Source organism: Ranitomeya variabilis, chromosome 3 (genome assembly GCF_051348905.1).
Source record: "Ranitomeya variabilis isolate aRanVar5 chromosome 3, aRanVar5.hap1, whole genome shotgun sequence".
Classification (NCBI taxonomy): Eukaryota; Metazoa; Chordata; class Amphibia; order Anura; family Dendrobatidae; genus Ranitomeya; species Ranitomeya variabilis.
In genome coordinates this window covers 574,249,032-574,265,462 of record NC_135234.1, presented here as the reverse complement: position 1 = coordinate 574,265,462, position 16,431 = coordinate 574,249,032, and the positions used below count along the sequence as shown (strand labels likewise).

Sequence of the window (16,431 nt, the reverse complement as noted above, 5' to 3'; positions counted from 1 at the left end):
CCTTCCTTGTGCATGCTGAAAGTTTTGGTGGGCGGTCCTCTCTTGGCAGATTTGTTGAGGTATAATTTTCTTTCAATTTGATGGTGCTCTGGGGGATCATCACACATTGGAATTTTTTTCATAACCCAACCCTGACTTGTTCTTCTCAACAACTTTGTCCCTGATGCGTTTGGAGATCTCCTTTGTCTTCATGGTGTTGTTTGGTCAGTGGTGCCTCTTTCTTAATGTTGTTGCAGCCTCTGTGGCCTCTCAGAAAATGTGTGTGACTTATGAAGGTAATTGACTGCACTATTTTTAGGGGCTTCACTATAAAGGGGGTGACTACACATGCACATACCAATTTTTTTTCCATAAATGTAATTTATGCATATATTTTTCTCAATTCATCAACTTAGACTATTTAGTGCTGATGTATCACACACAAATCAGATTACAAAAATATGTAAAAAAAATTGTAATGTAACAAAGTAAAAAGCAAAGGGGGTGAATACTTTCACAAACCACTGTATCCTTTTAATTTTTAATTTACTTATTTCCCCTATGAGTTTGAAACTGCAATTGCTCGATTGCTTATACTTTATATTGCACACAGTATTGCAGTAAATAGTGAAATACAGTTCTCCTATGAAGCCTAGGTAGCTGAGCTTGACAGGAGAACTAAGATAGAAAACCATCGGCTCCCCTCGATCACCATTTAAATGCTGTCATCATTGATTAAAAGCAGCATTTAAATGATTAATAACCGATAAATAACAGCTATATTGCGCAGCCAGCATCTGCCTGGTATGAAGCAGGATTCGCTTCTAATCGGCTTCATTCAGGCTATTATTATTATTATACATTTATAAAGCGCCATTTATTCCATGGCGTTTTACATGTGAAAGGGGTAAATATAGACAAGCACAATAAATATGAGCAAAACAAGGCACACAAAAAGTACAGAAGGAGAGAGGATCCTGCCCGCGAGGGCTCACAGTCTACAGGGGATGGGTGAGGATACACTAGGAGAGAGTAGAGCTGGTCGTGCGGCGGCTCAGCAGACTAAGGATCACAGAGCCTATAGAAACAAATAACTAAAATATGAGTCCTAGGTAGTTAAATAGCTAATTAGAGAGCTGCATCATTGTGCAGAGTCATAAAACTCTGCTCCCACAGTCAGAAAGGTGAGCTCAAACATTGTGGTCAAATTGTATTCTCTGTTACAATATTAGCAAAATTCCAGGGAGTTGGAGCAAAAACTATGTGCCACATGTAAACTAATGAGTCATAATTATACACACAATTTTTAACTATCCCTCTCTCATATATACAGTCATCGCCGAAAGTGCTGGCATCCTTGAAATTATTCCAGAAAATGAAGTATTTCTCCCAGAAAATTATTCAAATTACACGTTATATTATACGCGTTTATTTCCTTTGTGGGCCTGACAAAATGATAATGACAAAATTGTTGGCACCTTTCCAAAATTGTGGGTAAACAACTTTGTTTCAAGCATGTGATGCTCATTCAAATTCATTTTGAGGCAAGTAACAGAAAATCACACCTGAAACCAGATAAAAAAGGGAGAAGTTTACTAAATTTTTTGCATTGTTTGTCTCTGTGTACCACACTAGACATGGACTATAAAAAGAGAAGATAACTGTGAGGACTTGAGAACCAAAACTGTTGAAAAATATCAACATAATCAAGAAGTTTACAAACCATGGCACTGTAGTTAATCTCCCAGAATGTGGACAGCAGAGAAATATTTGAAGAAAGGTTGCAGGATAGTCCTGGTGGTGGAAAGCACCCCCAATCAAGTTCCTAATAAATTCAACCTGTTCTGTAAGCTCAGGGTGCATCAGTTTCAGTCCAAACTATCCATCGACATTTGAATGAAACGAAACGCTATGACAAGAGACCCAGGAGGACCTCACTGCTATACTGCAGTTTGCCAAAATATACGTGAGTAAGCCAAAATCCTTCTGGGAATGCATCCCGTAAACAGATGAGACCAAGATAGAGCTTTTTGGTAAAGCATATCATTCTACTGTATACCAAAAATGGAATTAGGCCTACAAAGAAAAGAACACAGTCCCTACAGTCACATATGATGGGGGTTGAAATATGTTTTGGGGTTGTTTTGCTGCCTCTGGCACTGGGTGTCTTGACTCTGTGCAAGGCATCATGAAATCTGAAGATTACCAAAGGATTTTGGGTCACAACATAGTGCTCAGTATCAGAAAGCTGTGTTTGCGTCCTAGGTAATGGGCCTTGGAGCAGGACAAAGAAACAAAGCACTGGGCAGTCCTGAAGTGCCCAAGATTGAGTCCAGATCTAATTCCATTGAACACTGGTGGAGAGATCTTAAAATTGCTGTTAGGAGAAGACATCTTTCAAATATGAGAAACTTGGAGCAGTTTGCAAAAGAAGAGTGGTCCAAAATTTCAGTTGTGAGGTGTAAGAAGCTTGTTGATGGTTATAGAAAGTGATTGATTGCAGTTATTTATTCCAAAGGTTGTGCAACCAAATATTAAGTTGAGGGTGCCAACAATTTTGTCAGGCCCATTTTGGGAACTTTGTGTGAAATTATGTCAAATAAGCCTTTTTTCTCTGTTTTTTTTGTGTGTTGTACTATTACACACAAAAGTTAGCCGCCCCTAATGCAGAGCCAGTGTCAGTCAGGGCCGGATGTGCGGTTACAGCTGCCGCTCAGTATACTCAGCGGTGACTGAACCTGCGCCGACCACCGTGACTGAAACCAAATGCAGCCCGAGAGTAAAAGAGTTTATTTTCTCCCCGCAACATTCTAATACTTGCGGGCACCGAACAGGTTAGTAATGCAATTAACCTGCAGGTTAACCCCAAGTGCGGCTCCCCCAATAGACACTGTGCAAGCTCGGCAACACAATAAACACTGAGCAAGTGTGGGATTTCCAGTAACGTCGGTGAAAACCAGGGAGCATAATTTAAATTGAGTGGGCGGGGTAAACCCTGACTGAACGTGATGAAGCCCACCTCTATGACTAAACGAGCAGGTAAGATATAACTATATCAAGTGCTTTTTGATAAGGGTTACAGCAGCGATTTTAATTAAAAATAAGTGTTAGTGATGCACATTGCTTCACTAACAACGCACTGGGGACACTTTAGATGTTATAAATGACAAGACAGGTTCCCTTTAACTATTAAAATGTATCAACCACTGAAGAATGTCAAACTTTAAGGCATGCATTGGCCTGCAGAGGACTGGGATAAAGTCGTTTCTCTGTTGAAGCCCCCTTCACACTGTTGTGGACATCTGCAAGAATGATTGTCCAGAGAAGAAAAGGCAAGGGCTACCATGAGCTTTGTGTCATACCAATAGTACAGCATCCTGAAACCATTCATGTACAGGGCTGCTTTTCATCCAAGGGTGTGGGTTTGGTCACAATGTTATCTGAACATCCTCCAAGAGAAGCATAGTGGCTCAGTGGTTAGCACTGTAGACTTGCAGTGCTGGTGTCCTGGATACAAATACCACAAAGAGCTTTAATCTCCAAAGAGTTTGTATGTTCTCCCAATACTTGTGTGGGTTTCCTACAGGTAATTTGCTTTCCTCTCACCCTAGAATAAAAGACATACTGATCGGGAATTTAGATTGTGAGCCCCAATGGGGACAGTGAAGGTAATGTCTGTAAAGCACTGTGGAAATTAATGGCGATATAGAACCGTATAAAAAATAAATAACAGCAACCTCTGCCAACAATTCAGGAGCAATTTGAAGATGTTGCTTTCCAGCATGATGGTGCGCTGTGTCAAAAGGCGAAATATAGCCAAGTGGCTCAGTGAACAAAACAATAAGTCCATGAACAAGAAACTCCACAAAATCTCAATCCAATTGAGAAACTGTGGTGAATCTTCAAAAAGCGGACAAACAGAAACACAGGAATTGTGATAAACTCCAAGCACTGATAGGGCAAGATTCTTGCCATTAGTCAGGAGTTGGCCCAGAAGCCGATATCCAGCATACAAAGGCGAATTGTAGAAGTCTTGAAAAAAACATTTCAATGCTGTAAATATTGAGACTTTGCTTAAACCTAATGTATTTGTCAATAAAAGTGAAAAAATTTATGAAAAGCTGAATATAAATATATGTATCAATAAATTGATCAAAATAGGTATTCCAATATCTGCAGAGCTGTCTTTAGGTAAACTCTACAATTCTGTGATCATTTTCATGACTCGCTACCTTTTTAATGCCGATCTCAGAGCTGCTGGTAAAGGCAACACATAAATTACTACTGTCTGGTAGTAATGTGCATACTGTGGCGTTATAAATAAAAGATGGTGGTATAACAAGAGAATAAGATGCTGGCTTTTCCCCTGTGGCTGCTTTTAATGTCTCTGTGCTGTTTAAATGTAAATACATACATGCTATACATAAACCATACAAGCGTATTAAATGAAATACTCAGTGACCCACTGCAATTTAATGGAGTGTGTTGATACATTATTATACAGAGCTGAAACATTAGTAAAAGCTTTTGATATTATGCCACTTAAAGTGACGCATGCATTGGAGCAAAATATTTTGTTTCTAATGAAAGGTACTCCTTAAGAGCTGATCATTAGTGGACTCAGTCTTAGGCCATGTGCACACGCTGCGGATTCCATTGCGGAATTTTCCGCAGCGGATTTGCAAAATCCGCAGTGAAAAACAACTGCGTTTTTTACTGAGGATTTATCGCGGTTTCTTTTGCGGTTTCCTCTGCGGGTTTTCACCTGCAGATTTCTATTGGAGTAGGTGCAAACCCGCAGCGGAATCCGCACAAAGAATTGACATGCTGTGGAAAATAAACCGCTGCGTTTCCGCGCGTTTTTTTCCGCAGCATGTGCACTGCGGATTCCCATAGGTTTACATTGTACTGTAAACTCATGGGAAACCGCTGCGGATCCGCAGCAAAATCCGCAGCGTGTGCACATACCCTTATAGTGTTTTCCTATATATTCCTGTAGTGAACTGAATAGACAGCATCTGATATGCGGTAAAAAAAATCCAGCTTTATTTCATCCTTATAAGATCAGAAGTCTGTTACATACAGAGACTGATATCATTGCACTTATGACTGTACGGAATTGGAAAAAACTAATTGAGAGCTTAACTTAGGCCTTTATTTTAGCTTTTTTAAACCCATAAAATAGCTCTGAATAAGGCCGGCCTCACACTAGCGAGTTTTACGGACGTATGAGCGCATAAACTACGTCCGTAAAATACGCATTACACACGGCCCAATGATTCTCTATGGCCCAGCTCCTATCTGCTGTATATTACGCATCCGTAATATATGGTCTTGTACGGCCGTAGAAAATCGCAGCATGCTGCGTTTGTCACCGTATTGCGCAAAAAAATCACCAATGAAAGTCTATGGGGGCGAGAAAAATACGGATTCCACACGGACCAGCAGTGTGACTTGCGAGAAATACGCAGCGGTGTTAGTGAAAAGCCGGTAATTCAATTGCCGGCTTTTCATTTCTCCTTCACAAACCCGACAGGATATGAGACATGGTTTACATACAGTAAACCATCTCATATCCCATTTTTTTTTTTGCATATTCCACACTACTAACATTAGTAGTGTGTATGTGCAAAATTTGGGCGCTGTAGCTGCTAAAATAAAGGGTTAAATGGCGGAAAAAATTGGCGTGGGCTCCCGCGCAATTTTCTCCGCCAGAGTGGTAAAGCCAGTGACTGAGGGCAGATATTAATAGCCTAGAGAGGGTCCATGGTTATTGGTCCCCCCCTGGCTACAAACATCTGCCCCCAGCCACCCCAGAAAAGGCACATCTGGAAGATGCGCCTATTCTGGCACTTGGCCACTCTCTTCCCACTCCCGTGTAGCGGTGGGATATGGGGTAATGAAGGGTTAATGTCACCTTGCTATTGTAAGGTGACATTAAGCCAGGTTAATAATGGAGAGGCATCAATTATGACACCTATCCATTATTAATCCAATTGTATGAAAGGGTTAAAAAAACACACACATTATTAAAAAGTATTTTAATGAAAAACATACAGGTTGTTTTAATATTTTATTGCTCTCTCAATCCACCTGAAGACCCTCGCTCTGAAAAATAATAAACCAACAATATACATACCTTCAGATGATCTGTCACGTCCCGCGAAGTAAATACTGAAAGGAAAGCAGGATGATCTGTACTTACGTTGAGTTGCGGTGATGCGCCTTCTGCTGGATGTCCTCATATGAACTCGAGCGTGGGAACTTTTCCAAGGCTCCAGTTCATGAGGACATCCAGCAGAGGGCGCCTCACCGCAACTCAATGTAAGTACAGATCATCCTGCTTTCAGTACCCGGGGGTTTACAGGCACGAGCGAGTGCTTTAGCACAGCTCCTGGCTGTAAAATGATTTAACCCCTTCAGATGGATTTACTTCGTGGGACGTGACAGATCATCTGAAGGTATGTATATTGTTGGTTTATTATTTTTCAGAGCGAGGGTCTTCAGGTGAATTGAGAGAGCAATAAAATATTAAAACAACCTGTGTGTTTATTTCATTAAAATACTTTTTAATAATGTGTGTGTGTTTTTTTAACCCTTTCATACAATTGGATTAATAATGGATAGGTGTCATAATTGACGCCTCTCTATTATTAATCTGGCTTAATGTCACCTTACAATAGCAAGGTGACATTAACCCTTCATTACCCCATATCCCACCGCTACACGGGAGTGGGAAGAGAGTGGCCAAGTGCCAGAATAGGCGCATCTTCCAGATGTGCCTTTTCTGGGGTGGCTGGGGGCAGATGTTTGTAGCCGGGGGGGCCAATGACCATGGTCCCTCTCTAGGCTATTAATATCTGCCCTCAGTCACTGGCTTTACCACTCTGGTGGAGAAAATTGCGCGGGAGCTCACGCCAATTTTTTCCGCCATTTAACCCTTTATTTTAGCAGCTACAACGCCCAAATTTTGCACATACACACTACTAACATTAGTAGTGTGGAATATGCAAAAAAAAAAAAAGGGATATGAGATGGTTTACTGCACGTAAACCATGTCTCATATCCTGTCGGGTTTGGGAAGGAAAAATGAAAAGCCGGCAATTGAATTACCGGCTTTTCACATATATCGCGCTGAATTAAATATAAATACAGAACATATATATGTGTCTCAATGATATATATATATATATATATATATATATATATATATATATATATATATATATATATATATATATATATATATATATATATATATATATATATATATAACATACATACACACTGTATATATGTTTTAACGAACATTTGAGCACATAAATCCATTAGATGTCAGTTTTGCAAGCCTGCGAGAAAATATCGCAGTACGGATGCCATACGGATTACATACGGAGGATGCCATGCGCAAAATACGCTGACACACCCTGCCTACGGATGACATACGGATCACTATTTTGGGGACTTTTCTGCGTATTACGGCCGTAAAAAACGGACCGTATTTACATACGCTGAGTGTGAGGCCGGCCTGACTGTTTATTGACAATATTTTTTACTCTATTGAGCATCGATTTCAGATAATCTTTCAAGTCCATTTCACTTTGTTTTTGCTAATCTGTTTCAGTGGAACAATAAACACACTCACCAGAATACTCCTAATTATATGTAGGGGATGGCCTGATGTAGCATGGAGGACAGTACTTTATATGAGTTCTTTGCAATAAGGTGTTGCTTCCACCAATCAGAATGAATACAGTTTGTAATATTCAGGTTAAGAAAATTAATAATGCAAGAATAAGTTTTTTTTCATTAAACAAAAATTTAGATTCCAACAATGCCATAAAGATTACAGTAATCAATGTAGAAAGTGTTAACATTTTGGCTAGACAGTTTTAAGCTGTGATAGTAGAACTTCCTATTGGATACCATTGGTATTTTTAAGGGACACTGTACATTCCAGTAACTTTTCAGCTGTTACTGTGGTGTTATCTATTAATTTGCATTAGATAGTGGGAGGAGACTAGCTACTATGATGTATTCCATACACTGGACAGCACAGATAGGGATTCTTGCTCTTTATCCATTAGCCAGCACACTGGCCGAAACTGCAGTATCATGGAGGAAATTATACAACAGTACAAGGCAACCTAGATGTGAATCTAACTTGGACAAGGTAAAAGCTCAACACAATCTTTCTGTGTCTCCCTCTGCCTGTTTCCTCACTCTGCTCCTCACTCATTTTCATACTTCCCTGAGTTTATAATAGAAGGTGTAACTGGACACCTCACTGTGCTGGCAGTTAATCTTATCTTGAGCTTTTTTTTTTTTTTTTCAAAGTGGATGAGAAGTTCAGGAGGCAGGGAGAGGGGAAGAAGTGACTCCTAAGTGGAAAAAGAAGCAAATTTCTCTGATTAGCTATATCTCAAAGTTTGATGTTTGTCTGTACTATAATTTTAGGCAAAGTTTATATGCCATACAACATGCATTTACTTCATTTGTCGGTTCTCCTTCTTTGAAGCATGATCAGAAATTAAGTCTGCTTTCTTTCCGGCAGGTGATAGTTGTGTTATTTAGCCATCATCTGCCTTTAATAGCCGCAGGTGGAGCTGATCTCTGCCCACAGCTGTTAAATAGCGCTGTCAATCTCTGACACCAGTATTTAGAGCATGTGGCCAGGGTTGTGCTGTAGGCACAAAGCATTATAATCATAGGGTGCCGATGGGTTGCCATGAGAGCCAGTGGTCAGCTGAAGACTCCCCTTCCTGTCATGATGGTCCATCTAGGATGTCTAGCGTGTAGCTGGGTCTCATAGGAGACAGTAACTTTTACTACAAACAGCAATACAACCCCCTGTGCTGGTCATGATGGTGCTCCTATGAAGCCTAGAGTATTAGTTTAGAGTTGTATGTAGTTGTTCTTCAACACCTATACCACGGGAAGGTCAATGATCACCATTTAACATTCCTTAACTAGGAATAAGAAGCCAAACCAGGAACTCCATTTGCAGACATGTATTTCGGGGTGTTTGCTCCTCGTCAGCGCAAAGTAGGAGATCCAATTAACCTGGATGAGATATATCCAATAGGTGGCACTAGTGTTCTAAACCTCTTCCTGTCTGAGAAGGATATCAGACCCAATGCAAAAGACCTATAAGGTTCTGATGTGCACCTACTGTATATATAAGCCAATGTCCAACTAAGGCTACGTTCACATTTGCGGTCGGCGCCGCAGCGTCGGGCGCTGCAGCGTCGCCGCATGCGTCATGCGCCCCTATATTTAACATGGGGGCGCATGGACATGCGTCGCACTTGCGTTTTGCGCCGCATGCGTCCCTGCGGTGCCCGCGTCCGGGCGCAGAGGACGCAGCAAGTTGCATTTTTGCTGCGTCCAAAATCAATGAAAAAAAGGACGCATGCGGCGCAAAACGCAGCGTTGTGCATGCGTTTTGCTGCGTTTTTGTTTGCTTTGTGCGTTGCGGCGCCGACGCTGCGGCGCACAACGCAAATGTGAACGTAGCCTTAAGGAACATTTTTAAAAGATGGGTCCATTATAATAAAACCTGTTCTCCTTGTGTTTCTGTGCTAATGTGCTGTACTAACATTAAATGCAATTAAACATTGTAATTGTGCTTATGCATAAATTGTTAATTAATGTAGCCATCGTCAGATGGTGCAGAAACTTCTCTGTGAGAGCAGCAGTACTGCAATGTCTTCTAGATGATCACTGAAGGACTAAAGGTACCTTCACACGAAGCGACGCTGCAGCGATAGCGACAACGATGTCGATCGCTGCAGCGTCGCTGTTTGGTCGCTGGAGAGCTGTCACACAGACCGCTCTCCAGCGATCAACTATGCCGAGGTCCCCTGGTAACCAGGGTAAACATCGGGTAAAGGTACCTTCACACGAAGCGACGCTGCAGCGATAGCGACAACGATGTCGATCGCTGCAGCGTCGCTGTTTGGTCGCTGGAGAGCTGTCACACAGACCGCTCTCCAGCGATCAACTATGCCGAGGTCCCCTGGTAACCAGGGTAAACATCGGGTAACTAAGCGCAGGGCCGCGCTTAGTTACCCGATGTTTACCCTGGTTACCAGCGTAAAATCTAAAAAAAACAAACAGCACATACTTACATTCACGTCCCCCTGCGTCCACTTCCTGACTGACTGAGCGCCGTACAGTGAGAGCAGAGCGGTGACGTCACCGCTGTGCTGCTTTCACTTTCACTTTGCGGCGCTGAGTCAGAGGAGGAAGCAGACTGCAGGGGACGCAATGTGAGTATGTGCTGTTTGTTTTTTTTACATTTTACGCTAGTAACCAGGGTAAACATCGGGTAACTAAGCGCGGCCCTGCGCTTAGTAACCCGATGTTTACCCTGGTTACCAGTGTAAAATATCGCTGGTATCGTTGCTTTTGCTTTCAAACACAACGATACACAGCGATCGGACGACCAAATAAAGTTCTGGACTTTATTCAGCGACCAGCGACATCACAGCAGGATCCTGATCGCTGCTGCGTGTCAAACGAAACGATATCGCTAGCGAGGACGCTGCAACGTCACGGATTGCTAGCGATATCGTTATAATGTCGTTTCGTGTGAAGGTACCTTAACTAAGCGCAGGGCCGCGCTTAGTTACCCGATGTTTACCCTGGTTACCAGCGTAAAATCTAAAAAAAACAAACAGCACATACTTACATTCACGTCCCCCTGCGTCCACTTCCTGACTGACTGAGCGCCGTACAGTGAGAGCAGAGCGGTGACGTCACCGCTGTGCTGCTTTCACTTTCACTTTGCGGCGCTGAGTCAGAGGAGGAAGCAGACTGCAGGGGACGCAATGTGAGTATGTGCTGTTTGTTTTTTTTACATTTTACGCTAGTAACCAGGGTAAACATCGGGTAACTAAGCGCGGCCCTGCGCTTAGTAACCCGATGTTTACCCTGGTTACCAGTGTAAAATATCGCTGGTATCGTTGCTTTTGCTTTCAAACACAACGATACACAGCGATCGGACGACCAAATAAAGTTCTGGACTTTATTCAGCGACCAGCGACATCACAGCAGGATCCTGATCGCTGCTGCGTGTCAAACGAAACGATATCGCTAGCGAGGACGCTGCAACGTCACGGATTGCTAGCGATATCGTTATAATGTCGTTTCGTGTGAAGGTACCTTAAGAATAGTATGAGGAGCACAAGTGCCCCAAGGTTGCAGAATAGTAGAATAGTTTTAGAAAGTCAGGGCTACATCCTTCTATAGATGGAGAGCAATCAGCAGTTCAGTAACTGGAACCAATGTTGATTGTTCGGAACACAAAGCACATTCGCATTAATCTCTGCGCCGTCACATCCCAACTCTCAGGCTTCTCTTCTACAGTTGTCTATTAATGTAAATCAATGTGAAATATTAATGTGCCAGCTAATAACTGATTCAAGCTCCAGAAAATTAGGTATTAGAGCAAATCATTAGACAAACTACTTAAGTGTCATAAATAGATATTGAAATACGACTAAGGAATGGTGATGATATAAATGACGTCAATAAACTAATGGCTTTTTAAAGCCAGCCTAAAGAATGACATTTGAAGCAATTTATCTGCAGTGTACCACTGGAGAAACACAAACATAAAAGCCATTCTATGACAACCATAGCCCAGGGGTCCTGTACTTCATTCATATTTTTCATAACCTCTCCAATGTAAAATCAAGTACACGACATGTATAGGGCTGTTTTACACGTCGTCTATCTATAGCAACACGACATGAATCACTACTTTGGATTTGAAAGAAAAATTATTTTTCACTGTGAAACATAGTTATTAATAATGCTACATAATATATATAGACTTGAAAGTCACATATGATGGAAAAAATCCTAATTTTAGCAGTTGAGTATATCAGAGTGGATAGTTTGAGAAACAGAAGTCTTACAGAATTCTACAGATAATATTTATAGCCTGCAAATAGAACACAAGGTTAAAAAGGTGAAAAGAACATAGATGTTGGATGGAGATAATTATTACAGGCAGGTAATTGTAAGTGTGATATGTAGGGATCAAAAAGGACATCCTATCCAAGACACCGTGAATAACAGGATGAATGATGTGCATGTTGCAGAAAATAATGGTGTGGCGGCTTCTTAGAGCGCAATGACTGATGAATTGGGCAGGTTACTGCCACACAATGTCAGGCCGTCCCTAAAAGGCGGTTTCCCATCTCATTGATACCGTTACCGTATCACTAGTATATGCCATCACTCAAAGGAACTGTACCAAATATGCAAGTAGGGAATAACTTTTTTTTTTTTTTTATCAAAGGGGGTTGACCGTTGGATCTTGAGTGAAGCTATGAAAAGCACAGTCTGAATGGAGCAGAAGTCAAGCCTGCAAACAGCCACTATATTCATTCTCTATGGGACTGCCAGAAATTGCAGAGAGTAGTACTTGGATATCTCCAACAGTCCCATAGAGAATCAGTGACGTGGGGTTGAGCAGGCTCGACCTCTGCTCAATTTAGATGGAATCTGCAGAGGCTGCAGTTGTGGGTACAGACAAAATAGGGCCCAGTACAAGAAAAGTTCATGGGCCCTTCTTCTTGTCTGTGACAGAACTTGCTTGCTGTTTTGTAGGTGAAAGTGGGCCCACTTAACTCTCGGGCCCCTGTACGGTTGCACACATTGGACCACTGATATGTCTGCCCCAGTGCAAAGCCCTATCTTGGGATTGGTGGGGATCCAAGTGGTCAAAGCTCCAGAGATCAATAATTCATCCTCTATCCTATAAGTATGGGATAATTTATATACTTGGTAACATATACATGGTGCCAATCCGATCTCTACATATGCCCACAGATTCTGAGAATGAAGGCTCGGCACCACTCTTTTCCATCTAGTCCCTTTAGAGTTCTAATGCCCCATTCACACAAGAGACATCGAGAACCCCCTTCTTCGGATCAGCGTGGTCCCATAGGTCAGGCCCCTGCAATCATACATTTATCACCTATTCTATGGCTACGTGAGAAATGTTTTTATAAGACAATCTATTTCACGTGATGAATTGACGTTTAGCTCTCACTCAGTTTGAGATAAATGACTGTTCAGTCCTGATGCAGGGGTGATCGAATCATTTTTCATTGAATATTTGGAATATATTGCATAGTCTATATGGGAAAAGCTTACGTGGAGTATTTCTCTCATGATCAGTGTTAGTAAATCTATAAATCGCCCCTGTGATTTAGTGCTACACAACACACTTCTACATATTCCCTTTAGAAAATCTCTTTGCAAACACCACAAGTCCATGTCCCAGTGTGTATGCGGCTGTTGTGATGATTTATCCTTAGCTCTCTTTTGCCAGCTCTGCAGAAAACATCCATTACACCTCTAAATATAGGCGCAGAAGTCACTTATTAGTCTCAGAGTACTTGGGGATGAGATAAAATCTCCCATGGTGAAAGATTGATGGCAGGACATGTCCAATGAACTTGGAACAACACTAACATTTATTCTAACCACGACTTGTACCAATTAATACATCTTTATATTTAGCATTACAGAACATGGTTACAACAACATTACTATAATTAAATGGACCTTTTTTTATACCCAATTGTGTACATTGGTCATTGCTTTTGTAAAGTTTTATTTGCAGGCAAAGCCTGTGGCTGAACTGAGGTCAGGGTAGGCAGAGTAGGTACTATCCAAGGGTCCATTTCAAGTTACTGGAAATGTACTGCTTTAAAAGACTACCTCCTACAGGAGCATATCATCCATAGCTGCGGCCCGTGAGTAGAGCAGCCTCTCCTCTCCCTGTCCTCACAATTTCAGGGAGCTTTTGGCTACCTGATTCACCATTCTATTCAATAATATTCGCTTCTTGGGGATGCGGATACATCTGACACCGGATGACGGGGAGGAGAGGGTGTCCGATGTCAAGCCACAACCACACAGCCACTATTGGGCCCGTGAGTCGAGGGGCCCAATACAACTTGGCACCGTGCTCCTTCTTCCCCATCATCACAATTTTAGCTGTATCGGCATCCTTATAATGTGGATACCACTGAATGGAACGATAGATCAGGTAGCCAAAAGCTCCCTGATCCACCATTCAGGGATTTGGCGAGTAGTGTGTTTTTTTTTTAAATATCAGTAATTTTGGGGTACAATATTAAGTGAGAGGCTGGGGATTGTGGGGGAAATCATACTGTTTTGGGTGCTGAAGGGGCTCTTCTATGTGAAGGAGGTACTCATTCTGTGTGGGGGCCATGAACTCCCTCATTCTGTGTGAGAGGGGCTATCGCAGCCCTCATTCTATGTAGGGGCTGTGGCGGCCCTCATTCTGTGTGAGGGCCCTCATAGTGAATGAGGGGATGTGGGGCCCTCATTCAATGTTGGTGCCCTCATTTTGTGTGTGGGCCCTTACACTGATTAGGAGGTTTGGGGTTTCTTATACTAAAGTAGGGGATTGTGGGGGCTCTCATGCTGATTTGGAGGCTGCAGGGGTCCTCACACTGAGTTGGAAGTTATGGGTGTCTTCATTCTGAGTGGGGGACTGTAGGGGCCATCATACTGAGTAGTCAGTTGAGGGGGCCATTATACTGTGAGGGGCTGTGGGGGCTATTATACTTTGTGGGGGGTTGTGGGAGTCATCATACTATGTGGAGGGCTGTGGGGGCTCCCATACTAAGTTAGGGGCTGTGGGGACCTTCAATCTATGTGGGGTGCTGTATGGGCCATCATACTCAATGGGGTCTGTGGGGGCCACCATATTGACAGGCCATGATACTGCGAGGAAGTCATAATACTGTGTGTGGGGTGAGGGGGGGGGGACTATGGGGGGCACTTTAGGGGCATCATGCTTTGAGAGTATTATACTGTGTTAGTGGCATGGTGGAGTCATCTTACTATACGTGTGAAGTGACACTGTGAGGGGGCATTTTCTGTGCGGATACCATACTCTGTGTGATGGATGGGGGCATCACTCTATAATGGCTTTAAAAGGACTATCGCTGTTGAGGACATAATTACAGTGTACATGCCACAACACACCTTCGTCTCCTGGTTTACAAGCGTTTGGAGATATGAGATATTAATCTCATTATTGTGTATGTAGCCACACAGCTGAGATAATTTCACCCACACTGCTGAGTTAATTCTATATATGTGTAAGGGTGCTTTGGGCAAGGGAGAAAATACTTTGTAATTTTTGATTTGCTGACCAGATAGCTTTTCTTACAACTTAACAATTTTACCATATGATATCAAGGTGAAAATTAAAACAAATATTTACCTTTAAGATGGCTTCTTCCATCCTCCAACAAAGGGACCACAATGGTAGAATTCATACTCCCCGGGGACCTCATTGCAGTATAAACAACAGGAACGGACTGTACGACAACTGGTATTCTGTGAACATGACTCAGTTTTGTAGACTGCAAGTTCATAGGACTAGAAGATGGGACGGGGTGTATGATGTGCAAAAACTGCCGTCCGCCAACTCCAGATGCTGAAGCCACAAGAGGCCCTGGAGTCAATACTGTTGGCACAGATGCTGTGGATGGTACCGTGGTTATCACTGTTGGTGAAGAAGCTGGACGGCTGGATGAAGAGTTAGAAGAAGGTGAGGCTACTGAAGTGGTAATGAACAGCGGAGAAGACGACAGTCCTCTTGGTGAAGCTCTAGCCTTGTTTATTGATAAGTCCACTGGTTCGGTTTGTGTTTGGAAATGGTCGGTGGCTAATAAATCCTCAGGAGGCTCTGCTTTCACATTGTTGAGTAGAAGGGGGACAGCTTCCATATCCTGGTAACTGTGGACTTTTGGAGACTGTGATAAAGGAAAAACGGATAGTCAATATTGTTAAATTACAGTTAGCGTTTGAGTAGAACATTGTAAAATGGAGACTTCAGACAAAACAATAGTTCAAATAAAAATCTTATTAGTGGTGATTTATACTGCACGTAATTAACATTATTTTACTGTTCTCCAGATAGCCTTTTAGCAAGCCCATTAAATGTTAGGACTTATATGTGCAGTTTAATATGACAGTTATATGGGAAATCAACTAATTAATGAGAATGCACATAATCATTTGTATTTTATTATTTAAAAACGCAATAAAAACAATATCATAAGAGCAATATTATCAGTGAGTATATTGGCGCGTTACATGCAGTATTAGGCTGAATGGAAGATTTTGACATGAGATTCCTTTACACAGAAGGTAATATTTTGCACACAGCATACATGGTAGCCTATCAATACATGAGAATATCTAATGGGGCATGAAGAGGATCAGGACATTCATATGTAAACTGAGTTACAATAGAAAAATAGCTCTAAAAGGGAATTTTCACAGTTCTATATTTTAAGCTAATGGGGCCGATTGATTAAGACTGGCGTTGTAAATTCCAGTCTTAATGATTGAGCATGATGGGGTAATATGCATCAAAATGATTAAGAC

General features: G+C 42.0%; 1 protein-coding gene across 2 annotated transcripts in view; it reads right to left on the bottom strand.

Annotated features, from left to right (window-relative positions):
• KLF12 (KLF transcription factor 12) overlaps positions 1-16,431 on the bottom strand; it is a 315,189-nt gene that overhangs the window by 73,345 nt on the left and 225,413 nt on the right. For both annotated transcript variants that reach the window (XM_077297246.1, XM_077297245.1), the window contains exon 3: positions 15,260-15,794. In XM_077297246.1, coding sequence (XP_077153361.1) covers positions 15,260-15,794 — 535 coding nt within the window. The remainder of the gene's footprint in view (positions 1-15,259; positions 15,795-16,431) is intronic.